The sequence below is a fragment of the Saccopteryx bilineata genome, chromosome 4 (assembly GCF_036850765.1).
Source record: "Saccopteryx bilineata isolate mSacBil1 chromosome 4, mSacBil1_pri_phased_curated, whole genome shotgun sequence".
Taxonomy (NCBI): Eukaryota; Metazoa; Chordata; class Mammalia; order Chiroptera; family Emballonuridae; genus Saccopteryx; species Saccopteryx bilineata.
The window spans coordinates 263,018,127-263,032,789 of NC_089493.1; the positions used below are offsets into that span (position 1 = coordinate 263,018,127).

The following is a 14,663-nucleotide window of genomic DNA, read 5'->3' on the forward strand; positions in this document are numbered from 1 at the left end:
GTGCTGGTCAATATTCACGGCTTTCCATTTGAAAAGCACTTACTTGTAGCATTTGCCAATTTCCATGTTGTAAAAACTCCCACAATACTGATTTAACTACTGTATGGACTGAGGTGTTTGGGTCTCCCCTCCTCCCAATTTACTTGTGGAAGCCTTAACTTCCCATTGTGATTATATTTGGAGATGGAGCCCCTAAAGAAATAATTAAGGTTAAATGAATTACGTGGGGGCCTAACCCAATAGGGTATGTCCTTATATGAAGTGACACCACAGAGCTTATTCTCTCTTTCTCCACTGTGTGCACTGAGGAAAGGACATGTGCACATATGGCAGGATGCTGGAACCCTACAAGCCAAGGGTAGAGGCATCAAAATGAAACCCTACCCTGCTAGCACCGTGATCTTGGACTTCCCATCATCTAGTACTGTGAGAAAGAAATTTCTGTTCTTTAAGGCAGTGGTTTTCACAACATTAGGGTGGTTAACTCTCTCATGGACCTCCACCAGTCTGTGGACTGGCAGTTGAAAACCACTGGGTAAGGTACGCCATCTGTGATATTTCGTTATGGCAGCCCAGGCTGACTGATACAACGGCCAGTGTAAAGTTACTGAATGTGAGTCCAGAAGAAATACGTAGCACACCAATATATAGTATTCCTACTGTGCAGATACAACAGCTTAAATAACTTCAAGTGCATAGGTGATAATAAAATATGATAAAATAACTAGGAAGTGATGAGGATTCTTAATTTTTATATAATTTATTTCATTGTAAGTTTATATTATTTAATTTTTCTTAATTAAAAAGAATTTTGTGGCAAAACACACATAACATAAAATTTACCATTTTAACAATTTTTAAATGTATAGCTCACTGGTATTAGTACATTCACATTGTTGTATACATATTTCATTTTTAATAAAGGCCATGTTTAATAACTGACTTATAACATCTTCCAAAATTTAAAACTGGCTTCAGCACACCCCTATCCTGGGGTCCCCCAGTGATCATCGGTGGCTGGCAAATTTGGAAAATGGCCATGAAATGATTTTGTTTATATGTATTTCACAGAAGTCAGATTTAAGATAAATTATGATTGACACATAAATTTTTATATTTTTTCCTCTCTCTGTAAAAGTTTTTAAGAACTTTCATTCTGAAAGGCTGAGCATGTCTAACAAGGCCTGAATTGGCAACTATCTAGCCAAGGTTCTGAACACAGGTAGCAGTTAACTTCAGCCCACAGGATTTCATGTCACTGCATGTCACTGGCCCATGCTATTTATTTGTCTTTGGCTTAAAGCAGGGTTCGGCATCCTTTTTGGCTGAGAGAGCCATGAACACCACATATTTTAAAATGTAATTTCATGAGAGCCATACAACGACCTGTGTACATTACACATTATCCAATAAAAATTTGGTGTTGTCCCGGAGGACAGCTGTGATTGGCTCCAGCCACCCGCAACCATGAACATGAGCGGTAGGAAATGAATGGATTGTAATACATGAGAATGTTTTATATATTTTTTTTGTTTTATATTTTTAATGTTATTTTTTTTTATTAAAGATTTGTCTGCGAGCCAGATACAGCCATCAAAAGAGCCATATCTGGCTCGCGAGCCATAGATTCCTGACCCCTGGTTTAAAGCAATGAAAATGTATTCTCTACAGTTCTGGAGGCTAGAAGTCCAAAATCAAAGGGTCAACAGGGTCATGCTTTTTCTGAAGGCTCTAGGGTAGAGTCCTTCCTCACCTTTTCCAGCTCCTGGTGGCCCCAGAATTCTCAGGTTTCTTGGCATCACCACCTCCCATGTGTGTTACAATTAGGCATTACGATGGTCCCAGTTCACAAAAGTGGATCAATGGCTCTGGAGTGGTTCACTGAGGGTAGACAGAAATTGTTATGGAAACAGCACTGAACTGCAGGTACAACAAGCCTGTAATGGCGAGTGAGATCCCAGAGAGAATGGAAAGTATATATTTGCTGAGACAAGTGAGCAAGGGTGATGATTTCACACAAGGGACCAAAGGAGAAAGGCTTCTTGGAAGTCCAGGGCTGGGATCTGGAAACTGGGAGTCAGTACACTTGCAGTCCTTGTGCCCAGCACACAATCTGTCACTGGCCTTTATTAACCTATGACGTCCTTCAGTAATTATTTGGTACAAGCAAAAAGCAGTGACCCTCAGTGCAAACTGGTGAATTTTGTTTCTAAGGGCGAAGGAGACCATACCAAAATCAGCAAGACATTAACAGAGTTGTGCTTCCTGCAGCAAAAGAGGGCAGGTTCTCCTGTTGTACCACGAATGACATTGCTGGCCAAGATGGCTGGATATGACCTCTTTTTCCTTACACCACCATGCACACCTGTGCCCTGCTCTTCTCAGGGGCCGAGAGAGTGAGGACTGGTTGTGCTCCGACAATGGGAGCAGCAATGGGATCCTGAATAGAGACAGGGAGGATGAAGAGTGAGGTGGGGTGGGGGCATCTCCTGGCCCCCTGCCTGGGTTGCCCAGCAGGATTGTGGCCCATTCACTGCAGGTTGGCCACCTTCCTTGTGGACAATGGGCTTGTCCCTACAAGTTATGTGACCTGGGCCAGAACACAGCCAGAGGCCCACACACCTTATGTCAAAAATATTTAAACATTGTTCATCAAGCTCATTATATACTAAATAAGAAATTCTCTGGCTTTCTGCCCTGAAAGATATACCTTCATAATGCAAAATTGAGAAACACATGGTTTTACACCAATCAAAGTTAGCTACACAAAGACAACTGTATTTAACTATTACTGCATGAGATGGAATGTTCTGTTAATGGCATCGTGATATTTGAAGGACTCTTAATGATATATGGAATTCTTAAATTACTACGTATTTATTATATAAAACTTATCTTTTTACCTTTTCTCAGAAAATCACTAAATGTGTTGTTATAATAAAAATTTCATATAACTTGTTTTCTATTGACAGTAATGCCAAATTAGACAACCTTTCCTCATTCGTTGTAGTTCTAAGGTCGTTTTGTTTTATTAATATCCATTTGGTGAAACTTCTTTCTGTTAAGAGAGTACTGGAATTGTGAATAGAATTTGTGTGTGTGTGTGTGTGTGTGTGTGACAGAGACAAAGAGAGGGACAGATAGCAACAGACAAGAAGGTAGAGAGATGAGACGCATCAATTCTTTGTTGGGGCTCCTTAGTCTCCTGGTTTAAAATATGAAATATGCATCACTTTTCTCTATCATTCTATGGCTCAATAACCTGATTTTGTGTTCCTTAATCTCTAATATTGCCGGTGACCCCCTGGTTACCAAGTCTGAAGACCTATTCTCAGTCCTCTGCCTCCCTGGCTCCTTGTAGAATTTTGTCTCATTGATTTTCCTTTGGAATTCCTCTCCCTTTTTAGCAGTGTGCTGTCACTCTCTACAGCTTTCTTTCAGGCTGGGCACTCCAAGTCACATTCATTCACCACCTGTGGATGAAGCCTTGCCAGGGTGGAGACTCAAGGTTGTCAAGTTTATGTTCTTGCACAATGGTGGGCAGCCCAAGGGGGCAGAGGCTCCTGAAATACAGTCTGTCTGCTTGGTCTCGTGCCCTGACATCTGGTTGCTGGGTAAATCCCGGTTGGGGCACATGCAGGAGTCTGCCTCATTATCTCCCCTACTCTCACCTAATAAAAGAAAATAATAAAATAAAATAAATAAAATATAAAATAAAATAAAATGCCTTAGTCATCATCCCTGACTCTTTCCAGTTAGACACTGGTTACTGGTTTTGGGAAGGTGGACACCCTGTATCTTATCCTAGAGTTACTACACATATTCTAGAAATAAAATATGCATTTTATCCCCTCCCAACTATGAATCCACTCCCAGTTCTACTCCAAGATTGCCTTTATTAATTGTCATCTCTGAGGTTTCTTACCCCATTATCTTTCTCAAGTTTTCAGCAGTACTTAAATTCTTGACCACTTTCTCCTCCTGGAAGCCCTATCTAATCCTGAGTCTCCTGTCTTCCTGACCACTCAGATGATATTGTCTCATACCCACATGGACATTTCCAGTTCTCTATTTGTTAAGCCCTGGACACATTACCATATATCTCCATGTATAAGACAATCCCCTGTATAAGATGCACTTTAATTTTGTGGCCCAAAATTTGAAAATAATAAGTATTACATAAAGTTATTGAACTCAAGTTTTATTCATCATAAAACTCATACAACTCTTCATCACTGTCAAAACTTTAATCCATTAGTTTGTCCTCACCTGTGTCTGATGACAAATCACTGTCTTCAACAATGAGTACAAAAACAAGTGTGAAAAAGCAGGAAATGCAAGTAAAAAAATCTACAACCACTCTATAAGACACACCCAGTCTTTAGACTCCAAATTTTTCGAATGAAGGTGCGTCTTATACATGGGGAAATATGGTACTTTATCAAAATCAGGCACAATACGTTGTGCCCTTCTTTGTATTCCACACAACATTAAAAACAGTAATTCACCTGGATTGTGACTTTCATCCATACTGGTTACTTGATATATAGATAGACAAAATTTCCTATTCCCTAAACCTGAATCCTTCCATCTATCCACTTCCCTTGCTCTCATTTTCTTTCTGAAACCTAAGCCCGCTTACCTCATTGCAGAATACCCTTCAACTCTTCTGGTTCTTTCTCATTCCTCTGTAAAGTTCCCAAAGTCTTGATTCTTCTCTTCTTCTTCTTTTTTTTTTTTTTTTTTTTGTATTTTTCTGAAGCTGGAAACGGGGAGGCAGTCAGACAGACTCCCGCATGCGCCCAACCGGGATGCACCCGGAACGCACACCAGGGGGCGATGCTCTGCCCATCTGGGGCATCACTCTGTCGCAACCAGAGCCACCCTAGCGCCTGGGGCAGAGGCCAAGGAGCCATCTCCAGTGCCCGGGCCATCTTTTGCTCCAATGGAGCCTTGGCTGTGGGAGGGGAAGAGAGAGACAGAGAGGAAGGAGAGGGGGAGGGGTGGAGAAGCAGATGGGCGCCTCTCCTGTGTGCCCTGGCCAGGAATCGAACCCGGGACTCCTGCACGCCAGGCCGGCGCTCTACCACTGAGCCAACCAGCCAGTGCCGATTCTTCTCTTCATAGCAATTCACAGGGTAACAGCTGCACATGGTTCAACTACTGCCAAAGTACAGCATCTGCCAAGACATAGATAATGTGGCCACTTAGGGGTCCAAAAATAGGTCAAATGTGAAGAAAAGGCAGCTGCAGTAAGAAAGGGAGAACCACACTTCTTAGAAGAATGAACTTAGAGGCAGAGAACAATAGCAGAGAAGAAATGTGAAAATAAGTCTGTAGGCAAGAGGAGATTAATCATTGCATAAAAGTGTGGTCTAGATCCTCAGACAAAGAATAATTTCCTCTTCCCACTTACTAGAAACTCTTTTCTACTGATGTCTGTAGAACAAAACAATGTTGTGGGGGAAAGGCCATTTATATATCTCTTTTCTGGAGAGAAACTAGACTTGAAATCCATGCCTAAGCCGATGCTTGAAGACTGAGCGCTTTTTTCCTGAGTTTGAATTGTCATTGTCTTCTATGTAGGATTAATCGAGTGCTACGGGAGACAGGGCTTCAAGATGGGGATGGGAAGATTCCAAATGGCATGGCTGTTGACATGAGTGAGCGGCTGGGGGAAGAGAGCAGCTTTGAAACCCAGAGTTTACATAGAAAAATATTATTTCTATTCTATTTCCAAAATACAATATATATATTTTAAAATTATACAAGATAAGAAAGATTGATTTATGAAAAGGAAAACTCAGAAAGCAGAGAACGTAGTGTATCAGTCAGAGTTTGAAAAGGAGACAGAAATCACACCATCTTTTAACAGAGAATTTAATATAAAGAACTGTTAACTGTGTATAGGGAAAGATATGTTTGGAGCTGAGAGATGATAACATAATTACTGGCAAAGATAGATAAACCAGTAATTAAACTCATTGCAAAGAAGTTGCTCCATGTGAGGAATAAGTTTAGCCTTCACTTTTCTAGCAGCAAGATCTATGCTAAAGGACATAAAATGGCCCTGGCTGTTTGGTTCAGTGGTAGAGCATCACCCAGCATGTGGATATCCCAGGTTTGATTCCCAATCAGGGCACACAGAAGAAGCAACCATCTGCTTTTCCACCATTCCCCCTCTGGCTTCTCTCTTTCACTCTCTCTCTCTCTCTCTTTCATTCCCACAGCCATGGCTCAATTGATTCCAGTGAGTTGGCTCCGGGTGCTGAGGATGGCTGGATGGCTCTGTAGTGTCCTCCTCAGGTGGTACGAATAACTAGGTTGCCCAGCAATGGAGCAAAGCCCCAGGTAGATAGAGCATCACCCTGTAGGGGGCTTGCCCATTGGATCCCGTTAGGGCACATGCAGGAGTCTGTCTATGCCTCCTATCACTTAATAAATAAATTTAATTTCAAAAAAGGACATAAATATTTTCTTTCCTAGTAAAGTAAGACACATCTTTGGAGAAGAGCTTGCTGTTAACTAAACTATAGAAGACACAAGGAAGGGAATAGAGTTGTTTTGGGGAGAACTTGAGATAACAAGTTTCCTGAGGAAAACTGGAGTTTGGCTGAATAGGGTCATAGTTGCAAGGACTAAGGGAAGGGAGTCAGGCTCAGGGGATTGCCAAGTGAGGGTCCAGCAGCCTGGTTTCTTTGCAGGTCAACAGGCTCCACTAGAGGCTATGGCAGGGGTCAGGAAACTTTTTGGCTGAGAGAGCCATGAATGCCACATATTTTAAAATGTAATTCCGTGACAGCCATACAACGACCCGTGTACGTTACGCATTATTCAATTAAAATTTGGTGTTGTTCCAGAGGACAGCTGTGATTGGCTCCAGCCATCTGCAACCATGAACATGAGCGGTAGAAAATGAATGGATTGTAATATGTGAGAATGTTTTATATTTTTAATGTTATTATTTTTTTTAATTAAAGATTTGTCTGTGAGCCAGATGCAGCCATCAAAAAAGTCACATCTGGCTCACAAGCCATAGGTTCCCAACCCCTGACCTATGCCTTGAATAAAAGTTCTTTTGACATTCAACTTTATATACTGAACAGCACCTCGCATATAATGGATGCTTCAAAAATATTTTGTTAAATAAATGCATAAATAGGGTACCAAAAAAATCCCTATCTTGAAACAAAGAAGTCTGCTTTTATTTGAAACATCTTAAAAACTTCAGACAAGATCCAAATACCTGCTGAACAGTGTCTCTAGAGATATAGTTTTTTAAAGCTGGTGTATAAATCCAGAGTTTCATTTCTTAAAAACAAGTGGTCCCACAGTATATTTCTTTTTCTCTCACCAGCTTCTTGTCAACACTAGGCTCATCTCCTGGTCCTGTTTCTTTTCTAGACTCACAATAAAACGGATTTAAAGTAAAAGTTTCTTTAAGAATTATGCTACAATATGCTGATTTGTAGCATATTTCCTAAATATTTCCTACAATATTTAGGAAATAAATTTCCTAAAATTATTCTTTTTACCCAAAAGGAGGTCATCAGAGATTTCCTGGTAATATTATTTTTGAAAGACTTATGCACAGGTTATAAACTTCCTTCTGTCAGAAGTGACTAGATGGTACTTTTCATTATCTTCCATTTTGAATTTCTAGGTAAGATTTTTAATGCAGCAGCAATTAAACTAAAAAAGCCTTTTATTTTATTATAATTAATAACTTTGTGTTACAGGGTAAACTACTATTGAAGTGTATATTTGTCGGGAGCCGATCCACTAGTGCTGGCTAACAAGGTCACAGCAGGAGAAGATCCACAACTGCTGGTTGACAAAGTCACAGCAGAAGAAGACCAATGGCTGCTGGTTAGTAAAGTCACCGCAGTGAAGACTAACAGCTGTGGGTTGACAAAGTCACCGCAAAGGAAAGGCACAACGATACTTCCCCCTTTAGACCTTTTTGAATTAATCTGGCCTTATATCCCCCCTTTTCTGGGTGTGTGCTATCATTTATGGCACAGGGATAATAGTACTGTACTTTCCCTGTAGATTCATAGTAATTTCTTTGGAAATGAGACAGAGGGTGTGAGTTCCACAGAAAAGCCTGTAAGCCCCTTGAACTGGGCTCATAGACATAAGGGGCTGGCTATGATATCCCTCATAAAGGGTTAAGTTGGTAGGAGAACTTCTTCTTATTAATCATGTTAGAAAGAATAGATTGTGACTTATGAATAGGTAGGAAACAGTAACTATACACAGAGCACCTTTCAGCCTTCACTTAATTCATCACTTTTCCTCCCTAGCCTTCTCATGTGGTAGAGTAAAGAAACTTTCCATTCTTCTTGCATACCTGACCTGCAGGTGGTGGAACACTCTGAGAAAAGTAAAGTTAGAACTTAATTAGTGTATGAATATAGTAATAAATAAAATTTGACTAGACAATAGTATCCTAGACAAGGTAAAGTTATTAATCAGTACTGACCTTTTGGAAGTTTGTGTCAATATTGTTATTGCTGTTCAAGTTATTGTATAATTGTACTTTGAATGACTTACAGTTTATAGAAATGAATTAACTGTTACCTAGAAAATGTAACCATAGTGAAACAAAAACAATGATTAATCAATGTATTCTGAATATCATGTGATTGTAACTTAGTGTGTGTGCATAAAAGGAAAGCTAGACCAGCAATTGAGAGAGATGCCTGGCAGTAAATGCTAACTGGAGAATAAAGAGAAAGAAAAGAATTCGGCTCTCTCACTCAATTCGTGCCAACGCCGTCTCTTCCTGTGGGACCCCTGGATCCTTTCCCCCGGGGCTGGACCCCGGCATATATTGAATATTTTCTTTTTAAATTTATTCATTTTAGAGAGAGAAGAAGGGAGAAACAGTAATTTGTTGTTTCAATTATTTATGTTTCCATCAGTTAATTCTTCTATGTACCCTGAGTGGGGATCAAACCATCAACCTTGGTGTATCCGGATGATGCTCTACCCAACAGAGCTACCCAGCCAGGGCTATATTGAAGATTTTATTGTTTAAAAACACGTTTGAGGATTTTCATTATGATCTTCTTCCTTCTGTGTTACTATTCATCCACACAATAAATGTGGAAAGAGGAGAAGAGGTAAATATTATAAGTTAACATGAACCATAAGCTAGAGAGGCAAAGAGGTTAGGTATTTGCCCAAAATTAAATTTTATAGTCTGGCAATTTTGGTAATCTGTGATTATTCAGGACTGTAAAAATCATATCCTATGAGGTACAGATATACTATGGCAGAGTTGGGAACCTTTTTGACCGAGAAAGCCATGACGCCACATATTTTAGAATGTAATTTTATGAGAACCATACAACGACCCATGTACGTTACACATTATCCATTTAAAATTTGGTGTTGTCCCAGAGGACATCTGTGATTGGCTCCAGACACCTGCAACCATGAACATGAGCTGTAGAAAATGAATGGATTGCAATACGTGAGAATGTTTTATATTTTTAATGTTATTATTATTTTTATTAAAGATTTGTCTGCGAGCCAGATGCAGCCATCAAAAGAGCCACATCTGGCTCGTGAGTCATAGGTACCCGACCCCTGGGTTATGGTGACTTTTGGCTAATGGTTCCCTGAGTGTTCAGGCAAGGCTGGCACTGAATACAAGATAAGTACTCAATAAAAAGCATATCCAGGTAATTTCAGGCATCTACCTTACTGCAAGGTATATATTGAAAGGTCTGGACTCTAGCCTTCTTTCTCATCCAGGAAACAACTTTGATCATGGTATATAAAGTCTTCAGGGACCTTCTTATTCAATTCTTCTATCTGACCTTTTGTCTCACCCTATTCCCAACCCAAAAGTGTTATGTGGTTTTGAGCATTCCTGTTTCTCAGCCTGGAATACTCTTCTGATACTCTGTGCCTAGCTAATCCACAGTCTTCTTTCCAAACTCAACTCAGGTATCTCACCTTTTTAGAATTCTTCCCTTGATTCAAAAGACTGGGTTACATGGCTGTCTTGCGTATTCTCATAGCTCACTTCTATTATATTATTTAACATATGAACCTGTAATTGCCAGGTACATAATCACATATTATAATTAATCCAAGTTCTTACTTTTAAGGAATGGAAGCTAATTCTGGCTGATTAAAGAGTAAGGGGTATTAATAAAAGGATCTTGGGTAGCCCACATACTGATGGGAGACTGAAGAAACTTCTAGGAACTATACATATATTGATCGACTTACAACCTATGCAACTTACGACCATTCGACTTTACGACCACAATCACTAGCCAGGACTGCTCCACGTCTGGCAGCACTGCTCTGCGTTGCCCAGTTGGGTGTACGACAGTGAGGACCAGCTTCCAGCAGCACTACCATCTCCGCGTGCACCATTTCAACTGTTATCCCAGACTTGGTACAGCAATTTGTGTTTTGTGTCTTGGATATTTTTCATCAAACCCCTCCCATGATGTCTACCAAGAGGAAATTGTCTTTGTCTACAACTCAGTCTGCCAAGAAGGAAAGAAAGGCCATCGATCTTGACACGAAAATAAGCGCGGGCTCATCTAACTTGAGCATGGGTTCACCAGCTTGAGTGCAGGGGCGCTGGCTTGAGCATGGGATCATAGACATGTCCCCATGGTCGCTGGTTTGAGCCCAAGGTCACTGGCTTGAGCAAGGGGCCACTCGCTCTGCTGTAACCCCCTGTTCAGGCACATATGAGAAAGTAATCAATGAACAAATACGAAGGAGGAAAGAAAGTGAATGTGATCGCACATGTTTATAAAAAAACCAACTCCGGTAACCCCAACTGCTGCCTCAGATGATGACATCAATGATCCACAGCCAAGCACCAGTGGCCAATAAAATGTTTCATACATGTTTATATATTAATTTTGATATGTTTTGCAATTGGGAAAATGTTTCCTATGGTATTTTTTATACCTGTATCTTGTAATTTTGTATGTTTTGCAAATATTAAACCAGTTGTACTGGTAATGCAGTGTTTTACTTAAACCTGACGAATGTAACAATAAGAAGCAAAATGCTGTAGAGATGATACAAACGGCATAAAATGAACAAAGAAAATTATGATATATAACAATAATAAAAGAAAATTATGATAAAATATGACTTAAAGATTTTTATAACATCATTTCACAGCACTGTACATATAGCCTACTCAACTTACGACCAAATCATGTTACGACTGGTCTGCTGGAACCAATCGTGGTCATAAGTCCAGTCGAGCACTAGCTGTACTTTATACCAGCAACAACACTGCTGCCCAAATGAGCAGTAGGAGAAATTCCTGCTATGGTTTACACTGCACCAAAGATGCCATTTCTGTGCTAGGAGCCTGATCTTGCAACCACCACCACTATTGAAAACTAGGTGCCTCTGTTACCACCTTCACCAGCAAAATGAATTCTGGTGGACCTCATTTTTCAAGTTATTCACCTCTGAATTGAAGGATCTTATGTTATGAAACCCAAGAGAAGATGGTTTCAACAAGAAAGGAGTGGCCTATGATGCAGAAAAAAATATCAAAATGTAAAAATTGGAAATTGTTCATGGGATTTACCTTCAAAGAAGCTCTTGTTTACTGTGGTGAGAATAGCTCTGGTTAATTAGAAGAAAAGTGGATTGAGCAGTGAAAGGGTCTGAGGTTCTATTTCTGTATTATCCTTAGCCTGAGGGTAGAGTCCATTGAGACTAGTTTATACAGGCAGGGCTCGCCTATTACACCTGCCACTTGAATAAAACCTTGACTTTGTTTTCTTGCCTTTGCAAGGCTACAATGCAGATGCTAGAGAATTAGACACAAACTAATACATATGACAAACTTGCAAAGAACTAAAAACACACATACAAATGAGTACAATAAAACTAGGAAAATGTCGTTAAGGTTGGTGGATTTTATCAATGTTAATATCTTGAGTAGAATATTGTACTATAGTTTTGCAAATTGTTACCATTGGGAGAAAACGAATCTGTATTATTATTCACAACTGCATAATCTACAATTACACCAATAAAAATTTCCTAAAATGTAAATTTAAAAGAATGCATGTAAAATATATCATTTATCTATAATTACATATATATTTATAATTACATATATATATATCTAAAATTTCTGCATACAGAGAGATGTATTCAAAATTAGTCTCCAATACAATAACAGTAATTAACCCTAGGTGATGAGTCTTGTGGTTACCCCTCTTCTCTGTATCATTGTTAGTTCAGGGTCCCATTATTGCTGTGGTTTTTCACAATTTCTGTGACTTCTATCCACAAGGCTCCAAAATCCATAGAAACGCTCAGGTGGGGCAGATGAAGGAGAGGAGGAGGTCCACCTCATTGCGGACAATGAGGCGCCCTGGGTGGATGTTGTCGGGCACAGCCAGACTGGAGGTCATTTCCCAGGCATCCACAAAGGCCACACGGAGGTCAGCAAAGGCAGCTCGGAGGAGTCGGTTTATCTGCAGAGTGAACCAGTCACTGCCATACACGGACTTGTAGCCGGTGTTAGCCAGTTTGATGACCACAAGAGTGCGGGGCTCCCGGGCCAGCAGCGCAGCCACAGCTGCCCGGATCCCTGCCAGTCGTCGCACAAAAACAGATGGAGGGAAGGTGGTGAAGTGAGCACCCATCCCCAGCACCACCACGGTGTGGGGGCCACCTGCCAGGCCTCCCAGCTCCCGGACCACGGAGTGCAGGGAGGCCACTGGTGTGCGGAGGGAGCGGAGGGGCCAGCTGTGGGCCCGCCAGTGCAGGACTATGTTCTGAGTGGTCTCCACGGCCATCAGGGGCCCTGTCTGGTATGTGGCATGTAGGTTCAAGGCCTTCAGGGCTGTGGGAGGCAGAAAGAGGAGGGTTAGGGGTTTATATAGACTGTGTACTATACTCTTGTACAAATGAAATGCTAGGCTCTATTTCCTAGGACTTAAGCATTTTGTTTGTAAACCTTAATGCACCCTTGCTCCTCAGTTTTTAAGGTTGCCAAGAATCTCACTATTTTCCACTCAAATACCTATTCAGCTTGTTTTTATTCCTCTAAGAAATTTCCCTTTCCTCTGCTGGGTGACTTGTTCCAAAACCTTTCCCTTGCCTTTCGTAGCACTGCATCATCCTATTATTTCTACTATTCTGGTCATTCTTTGTTCAGTTGTTCGCTTCATATTTTCTTTGCACTGTGTAAATGAGGCATTCCCTGAAATTCTATCATTATTGTCTACTTTTCTTTACTATCTACCTTTTGAGAAATTCATTCACTTTTACCTTTTTAGTTTTTTGTCTAAGAGCTGATGATGGCTTGCTAAGCTTGAGTCCACACTTTCAATCTTTCCATTTTCTAATCAATATTTTCTCTCCAATGGTCCACCATGGCCTTGAACACATGGCAAATAAATCTACACTCTGCACAAATCTCTCTCTCAACGTCCTGAACTTCTCCCTACTCTCCTATACCTGTCAACTATTGTTTTTGGTGACTTTCCAATGTTATATTGTCTTTTTCTTGGCTTTCCAATGGAGACCTTTAGTCATATCCAATACCTACCTCTCTGTGTCTTAATCTGAAGTCAAATAATTCATCAACTCTTATTCATTTTTAAGGTTTCCTACATCTAACTCTTCCAACTTTTAGTTCAGGCTCTTAATAGCTCTTGGTTACATTCATCTAGCAATATATATATATTTTTAAAACTTTTCTTAAGTGAGAAGCAGGGAGGCAGAAGACAGACTCCCACATGCGTCCCAACTGGGATCAACCCTGTAAACCCCCTATGCGGCAATGCTCTGCTCATCTGGGTCCATTGTTCCATTGCTTGAAAACCAAGCTATTTTAGCACCTGAGGCAAAGCCATGGAGCCATCCTCAGCACCCAGTGCCAAGTTGCTCCAACCAAGCCATGACTGCGGGAGGGGAAGAGAGAGATAAAGAGAAAGAAAGAGAAAGCAGAGGAGTGGAGAAGCAGATGGTCGCTTCTCCTGTGTGCTTTGACTGAGAATTGGACTTGGGATATCCACACACCAGTTGACGCTCTACCACTGAGCCAACCAGGAGTCTAGCAATATTTTATAAGTACAAAATGACACTGCACTGGGCACTTCTGTATATAGGGTGAAAAAGAAACAGATGTCCTTACCCTCATGGAGCTTACGGTTTCTTGGGGGAGAAAGATTTCCTGATGTGGAAGAGAGGTTGAAAATTTTGAGTAGCTGAAAGAAGATAGGTGCTCCTAGAGCATAATGGATGGCATGAGGTGAGGTTAGAGATATAGGCAAGGTTCAATCATGTCAATGATTTTAATTTTTGTCCCAAGGAAATTAGAATCCATTGAAGGTAAGTAACATGATCTAATTTACATTTTAAAAAGCTCACACTTGCGCCTGACCTGTGGTGGCGCAGCGGATGGAGTGTTGACCTGGAATGATGAGGTCACCAGTTCGAGGCCCTGCACTTGTCTGGTCAAGGCACATATGGGAGTTGATGCTTCTTGCTCCTCCCTCCTCTCTCTCTCTCTCTCTTTGTCTCTCTCTCACTCTCTTCCTTAAAATGAAGAAAGAAAGAAAGAAAGAAAGAAAGAAAGAAAGAAAGAAAGAAAGAAAGAAAGAAAGCTCATACTTGCATTATCTTCACTGGTTTCCAGC

General features: G+C 40.6%; 2 protein-coding genes across 7 annotated transcripts in view; both read right to left on the reverse strand.

Moving 5' to 3' along the window:
- LOC136334318 (NXPE family member 3-like) overlaps nt 1–14,663 on the reverse strand; it is a 288,032-nt gene that overhangs the window by 101,377 nt on the left and 171,992 nt on the right. The gene's annotated exons all lie outside the window — the stretch shown is intronic.
- The window catches only part of LOC136334317 (NXPE family member 3-like), a 75,702-nt gene continuing 70,626 nt past the window's right edge, over nt 9,588–14,663 (reverse strand). For all 6 annotated transcript variants that reach the window (XM_066274364.1, XM_066274360.1, XM_066274366.1 and 3 more), the window contains exon 6: nt 9,588–12,862. In XM_066274364.1, the coding sequence (XP_066130461.1) occupies nt 12,330–12,862 (533 nt within the window). In that variant the 3' untranslated portion in view covers nt 9,588–12,329. The remainder of the gene's footprint in view (nt 12,863–14,663) is intronic.